The sequence below is a fragment of the Micropterus dolomieu genome, linkage group LG07, assembly GCF_021292245.1.
Source record: "Micropterus dolomieu isolate WLL.071019.BEF.003 ecotype Adirondacks linkage group LG07, ASM2129224v1, whole genome shotgun sequence".
Lineage (NCBI taxonomy): Eukaryota > Metazoa > Chordata > Actinopteri > Centrarchiformes > Centrarchidae > Micropterus > Micropterus dolomieu.
The window spans coordinates 20,655,459-20,662,467 of record NC_060156.1 but is presented as its reverse complement, the minus strand read 5'-3'; the positions used below and the strand labels follow the sequence as shown (position 1 = coordinate 20,662,467).

The following is a 7,009-nucleotide window of genomic DNA, read 5'->3' as shown; positions in this document are numbered from 1 at the left end:
CAACAGTTAATAATATTCATTAGAAATTTAGAAAAGTAATCAAAAAAGTAATTAAATGTAATAAGTTACATTACTTTGATAAAGTTATTGAAATAGTTACACTAATATTACATTTTAAATAGGGTAAATTGTTAAATTTCCAATGTAAACTTCCCAACACTGGTGGTGATGACAATAAATCTCTGTCATGGCTTTTGTGTTTTTAGTCCCTTGTTTGTGAGGATAGGAAAGTGAACAGTTATGATGGAGGAAAAAAGTATAAACTGTTTCATTATAACCAAAATAGAAGAGGCAAACATTTCTGAAGAAACTGTATTCATGCTTGTTGCTTACACTTCGCAGTTTAAACATTTGAAATACTGTAACAATTTCTGTCGATTGTGTCGATAACCAAATGCTGACAAAAGTAGAAAAGGGAGTTTTGTCAGACAAAGTGTAGTTCATTCTATAACAATGCTTTACATCATAAGCTCATTATTGTTTTTGTTTGTAAAACCTACAAAGCTAGTAGCTAGAACCTATGACTGCCAGATAAACGTAGTGGAGTAGTAAGTGCAATATTCCTAAAACATTTAGGAGTAGACTTATAATACACTCAAGTAGAAATTGCTTTCCATTGGTACAATATAACGTGTGCAGGTAGCGTATAGTGTGTAGGTTTAAGTAGGGTTGAGTATCGTTTAAATTCTGTCGATTACTATTCCACTTAATGAATCTCGGTTTGAATTCCAACCCCTTCACCTCAAATATTGCCACCGCTCAGTGACATTTTCCCCTTCATGGCTGAAGTGAAAGGAGTTTCTGTACTAGACGGGTGTCTCTGGGTCATCTTATATATTAGAATAATTTGTGGATGTCATTCGTTTACTTTCAACATAAACAGGTGAATATCAGCTCGTCTGTGTTTTGTACCTGAGTGTGAGACGTTGCTAGTGTTAGCATTAGCTGTTTCTGGGAATTCAGTCATATTGGAGCTGCTTCTTCCCTTGCACAAAATGTCCTTACTGCAGGTGTTGCATTGTGCTGTTATTTAATTTTAGTGAAGCAAAGCCAAACTTTTGAGCATTTGCTTCGATCCACCATGGTCCAGGAATGTCAACAGAAGTACTCTCTAGTTGCATGCTTGTAGGTCTGTGTAGCAGGTCCTGGCAGATAAGTGCAACTTTCATGGACTATAAAATGCTCAGTGCAGTTCAATCTGGAGAGAGACTGGAATATGCAAAAAGTTAAGATCTTATAAGCAGAATTGAAATGCATGTGTTTTAAAGAATCCAAGGTTCTTGGAAATTTGGTAATGTTCCAACTTTGACCCAATTCTTGAAATCCAACCCTAATAGGTTTAAGACTAGAAATAACACACCCACCCCCACACACACAAAGAAAGGAGCCAGCACTCAACCAGTACTGAAAATAAATACATTTTAATTATTCTCATCTCTATAGAGTGATCCCTCACCCCTGCATCCCACCGACAAGACATCAATACAAAATACACATCATCATTAATAGACATCAACAGAAATTAACAGACACCAACAGTCAAACAGTGAAGTGTATTTAGAAGTGTGTGAAGGATTCTTGGTCAATAAAAAAAAAACAACTAATAAAAAAGCATGTAGAGCCTCGGAGATCACAGTGTTGGTCCAGCAGAGCAGAGTTTGTGATCAGTGAACATGGTAAAAAGTCAACAAATGGTGAAGAAAATCCATCAAAGGTCCAGTTAATAATGATTAAGAGCATTCACGTGATTAAAAGTTCACATTTAGTTCACGTGATGGCACCTCAGCCAGCTGAACAAACACTGTGAGGTGTGGCTTGAAAGCTCAGAATCACTAATAAGTGAACCTTTGAGCTTAGATTCACCAAACACGGCTCCCGAAGATCAAGAATGAAACATCTGAAAAACACATTATTAATACATTTTTCTCCCAAAAGTTCAGCTCTCTGTGGGTAATTTTAATTCTAATCTGAGTCTGTGTGGAAATTTTCAGAATCATTGTTCCATGAAGATCAAAAAGAGGTATTGTCTTAACTGACTGATATCCCAGCCAATCACATTCAGCTACGGTGGACGCAGCGTGCTTGTTTCACCTTTTCACTAACTGACTGTATATTCGGAAACCTGTGAGCAACCACACAGACACTACACACATGCTAAAGTATACAGATATTCCAGATAATTAATAGTTAATCATTCAGTAATCAATCAGTGGATTCCGTGTGATCAGAAATTCTCTCAATAAAACCAGCTGCAGATTAATTTGTGTAGGATGTGCAGGTAGAAAGTTTTTGTTTTAGTGGTGCAAGAGGACTGGTCTCTTCTGAAATGTTTGCAGTGATTTACCGATAATTTGTTCACAATAATCTCAGTAATCAATATACATGTTCCTATTATTGCACATCAGACAGTGTGAAGCTAACAGGCTAATGCGGCCAACATGCTAACACAGCTACTGTTTGGGCTCCACTGCCCGCTCACTGATACACGTTCTGCTCACTAAACTCCTCCCACTGACCGGACCTCACATCATCGTCATCCATAGCATCATCATCATCATGACCATCATGATCATCATCATCACCGCCATCACCATGAGAACTTACCGAAACCTGCTACTTCTGCAGAATAACCTGCCTGACCTTCACAGTACCTCACGACATCACACACTGACCTCATCACCTGTTCTCTAACAACCAGCACACGCACAAAGCAAAGACTGTGGGTGTCAAAGGGAAGGACGTGTTTAGCCTAGCTTAGCACAAAGATTGAAATCAGGGGGAAACTGCTAGCCAGGCTCAATCAAAACAGAAAACAATCCACCTTCTAACACCTTCAAATCACTCACACACACAGTTGTACACATGTAAATGTAGAAATTTTGGCAGTGTTGGAGCAATTTGTTGACCAACAACTGCTGGGTGCAGTGACCTGCTTGCAGTACATCTCACCCAGGGTTTCTGATATGATATCTTTGCTGTGGCAGTTCCAGCTCTGATTCTTTAAGTACTAAATTTACTTTTGGTGACCTCTGTTCATCAGCTAAAACAACTGCGGGAATTAACCTCTGGTGTGGCGAGGCTTTCAGCTTTAAAACCTCATTTTAAAATGTTTGTCAGTAACTGTGACCTAAATAAGTTTACATGGAGTCTGACTTTCATCCATGATGCCGTTGTCTGGTGGACTGACCAGCAGGGGGCAACGTCACATCAGTGAAAATACAGAAATTTAAGGGCGGTGAGAGAAACAGAAGCACAATGATTACAATGCTGATGATGCTGATGATGATGCTGATGATGATGCTGATGCTGATGCTGATGATGATGATGATGATGATGAAGGAATGTTGACAGATGGAGGATAATAATCCCTTAATTGTATTGCTTAAAGCCCTTTTTGAAAGTTGAAATGTGCATGGAAGGAGTAACTCAACGGGGTTAAAAGCTCAGTTTGACCCTCATTAGACTCTACTCTTATTGAAGATTAAGGAATGTAACCGTTTAATGAGAAGCATGAGAGCATCAATTAAAATATTATTAAGGCATTTACACTACATTTAAGGAGGCTGGCCCCATGTGTGTTGCAACGTAACATGTTAAAAGCTCAATTCAGGCAAAACAATATGTCCTGATCTGATATCAGACAGGGATCAGGGGTAAAAGAACTCAATGGGAGCATCTATAGGACTGGGACTAGTAGTGATAGTACTGGTAGAGTACTGTTAGCAGTACCAGATGTAGTACTAGCAGTATTAGTGGCAGTGGTAGTAGTTTTAGGTCTGGCTTTGATCAAAACAGTCTAGAAAAAGGAAACAGGATGTGAGGAAAAGACAACACATCATCGTTGATGGTTCACAGGGTCGGGCTGGTCCAGAGTGGCGCTCCCGGGTTGCATCACAACTGGCACGCTAGAACCAACCGGACACGTAAACGTCCTCATTCCATCTGCCCCACTCTCCACCTCTCACTAACGAGCATGCTCGTTAACAGCCACAGGTGGAGTGGGCGGGGTATATCCCAGGTAGGTGATGTGCTCGTTTCATCGTCAGTGTCGCAGACATACAGTGTTACACAGCTATACAGTGTTGCAGACGGACAGTGTTGCTGCTCAGGCTGTGGTTACTAAGGCTGGAGGTGAAAGGGGTGGTGCTTTGCTGGTGCCATGACTACAGAGGGTGTTGCCTGGCGGGCACGGGCGATCGCCGTGGCGAAACTGTAGCCAGCAGCTCACTGTAGATTTCCCGTCGGACCTCCTGTGCCACGCTCTCTCGAATCTTGAAAACAACAGACATGAGAGTTATCAAATGAGAGCAATCCTCTCATCTAGCTATAAATAAGCGTACAGCTGCATTGTGCAAAATGCTCAAGTTTGTGTTTTAGATAAAGCAACGTCTTGTCACTTTTTTCTGGTCTAAAGGCAGAAAACAATTTAACACCCGTGTGACAACGTGGGTTTGAGTTCTTTAAAAATAAACCAAGAAACAACCAACACCAACAGTAATAAGAAAGCATTTTGCTGCGTCATCCTAACACTGTGCTTGTGTACGACCAACAATGTAAAATGCAGTGTTAGTTTTATCAACAAAAAAAACAAGACACAGATCTAAACAACAGGAAACAAAAACTATGACGAAATTTATTATAATATTACAATTTTTCGCCACAAATGAAAAAAAGTAATAACAATGTGAAAGATGAACAAATGGAAGTTTTCTCATTAGATGTATTTGGGAATATTTCTCCTCTACAAAACATTTACATCATGACAGTGAAGTACCAATAAATGTACTTCAAAGTAAAACTGCTGACAGACCATTACCTCTCTGATGAGCTGTTGCAGGTTGTCCACTACTTTTTCTCCTGCTGCTCCCTCCTCCTCTCGTCGTGCTCGTCCTCCTCCTCCTTGTTCTCCTCCTCCTCCTCCTCTTTCTTGCTCTTCCTCCACAGCTTGTGTGTTTGGTCGAGAAGGAGGGACAGGGGTAATGTTTATAGAAGCCCGATACACGCCTTGTCCATGCTCGTGATCTCCTTCTCGGACTGGACTGGAGGATCGGGAGGAGGGGACAGTGGAGGGGGGGTGGCTGTCATAGCTGAGCTCTGATTGAAGGTAGAGCTGCTCTCTGAGGAGGTCTGACATCTGGAGGAGGGACAGTAAAAGGATACATAACATAAAAACATACATTAAAACAAACTTTAGCATTATTAGCTTTCTATGACAGAGTGTGTGTGTGTGTGTGTGTGTGTGTGTGTGTGTGTGCGCGCTCTGACCGGCTCCATGGCTCTCAGTGCAGAGGTGGTGGACAGACTATCCACACTGCCGTCTCTATGGAAACCCTGAGGAAGACAGCAGGACTGACAATATTACTACACAGTCAAATCTCGTCAAGTTTATCCATTTAGTCAGAAATCACAGAAAGTGCCACAAAGGGGTTTTAAAAACCTACTGCAGTAAATATTGCTGCCCAGCCAAATATGAATATATGTACTGTACATACCCTATGGTGTGTGTGTGTGTGTGTGTGTGTGTGTGTGTGTGTGTGTGTGTGTGTGTGTGTGTGTGCGCGTTGTATGTATACCCGCCGTTGTACGTATATACTCTGTGATTCAAATTACTTGTATATACCCTGTGGTCTATATACTCTGTGTGTTAGGGATGGGGAGATTTGCATAACATGCGGCTGCAAGTCCCAATGGAGTGCTGCACCCGGTAGGGATCCCCCCCCCCCTTAACAGCTTAACTGCTGTGTGTATATACTCTGTGGTGTGTGTGTGCTGTGAGAATATAATCTGTGGTGTGTGTATATACCCGGTACTGTGTGTGATGTGTCAGCTCCATCAGTCGGTCTTCCAGCTGTTGCTCCAGCTCCTGCAGTTCTTCTCTGACTGCTGACCTCAGAGACTGAAGCTGCTCCACCTCCAACCTGCACATCCACACACACAAACACCAGGTTGGTTATCTATCATAGTATCACATTTCACTGCAGTCCAGATTACTGGGAAACATGTATCTGTTTGCTGTTATTATGAGTCACCTGTCGGTAGGGCTCAGGTGTTTGTAGACCAGAGCCTGCTGTTGGATGATTGACATCTCCAGGTCCATCATCTGACTGCGGAACAAGTTCAGACTTCGCCTCTTCTGCTGAAACTCTGCCAAAGACTGAAAAAAGAGAAACAAAGTGAAACACACATGACGACCCGGTTGCTTCCCAGATGGAAACAGTCCCAACACATCACACTGCAAATTATCTTGTGTAAATTTCAGATAATGCAAAGCTAATACGTCAATTTAGTATACTCTGAATACACAAGGATAAGAAATAAGTAAAGACGGGGCACACAGTCTTCACATGTTATCACCTTAGTGACCCAGTCAGAGGACATTCCTGCCGTCAAAGGGAACTTTAATTTAGTGTTTGTGTCATGGAAGTCATGTAAAAGCTCTATATGGTGAGATTTAAATAAACTTTAATTGCAGGATTTATTGCCACTAGATCTTCACCAATTCACTTCCCATGCAGGAAAAGCACAACAAGAAGGCAGGCATCAGATGGAAACTGAAGACATGATGAGGGATGACAGTACCTGGTGACTGGGCAGAGCTGCTCTGTGCTCAGTGAACCCGTCAGGAGTGTCGGCTCGGTTCTAGATGGAGAGGAGAGTGATGTCAGGACAGGAACTGGAACACAACAAGCTGACAATAGGATAAGTTAAAGCTAACCTAGTCAAAACCATTCACCGAACTACAGGAAGTGATAGTGAAGAGGGGTTTCAGGAGTGAGCAGGAAACAGCTAATCAATCGCACTACTTTCCGTTCACAGCGTTACAGGCTGTTAGTGCCAGTTTTACATCCATGAAACTAGAGGCCTGAAAATGTGACTAAAAACACCCAAACTAAAGAGACTAGATCTCAAGCAGGATGGAATTATGTGCAACCCATACAGAACGCTCTCGGAGAGCAGCAACAACATAAATCGGTCAATATAAGCAGGTCTAATGGGGCAACAAATTTAA

At 41.7% G+C, this 7,009-nt stretch overlaps 1 protein-coding gene across 2 annotated transcripts in view; it reads right to left on the bottom strand.

The window, feature by feature from the left end:
• Nucleotides 1-1,402: 1,402 nt before the first annotated feature.
• itprid2 (ITPR interacting domain containing 2) overlaps nt 1,403-7,009 on the bottom strand; it is a 46,329-nt gene continuing 40,722 nt past the window's right edge. For both annotated transcript variants that reach the window (XM_046053778.1, XM_046053779.1), the window contains 6 exons: nt 6,580-6,639; nt 6,030-6,154; nt 5,804-5,918; nt 5,266-5,331; nt 4,817-5,134; nt 1,403-4,271 (listed from right to left, as the gene is read on the bottom strand). In XM_046053778.1, coding sequence (XP_045909734.1) covers nt 4,164-4,271; nt 4,817-5,134; nt 5,266-5,331; nt 5,804-5,918; nt 6,030-6,154; nt 6,580-6,639 — 792 coding nt within the window. In that variant the 3' untranslated portion in view covers nt 1,403-4,163. The remainder of the gene's footprint in view (nt 4,272-4,816; nt 5,135-5,265; nt 5,332-5,803; nt 5,919-6,029; nt 6,155-6,579; nt 6,640-7,009) is intronic.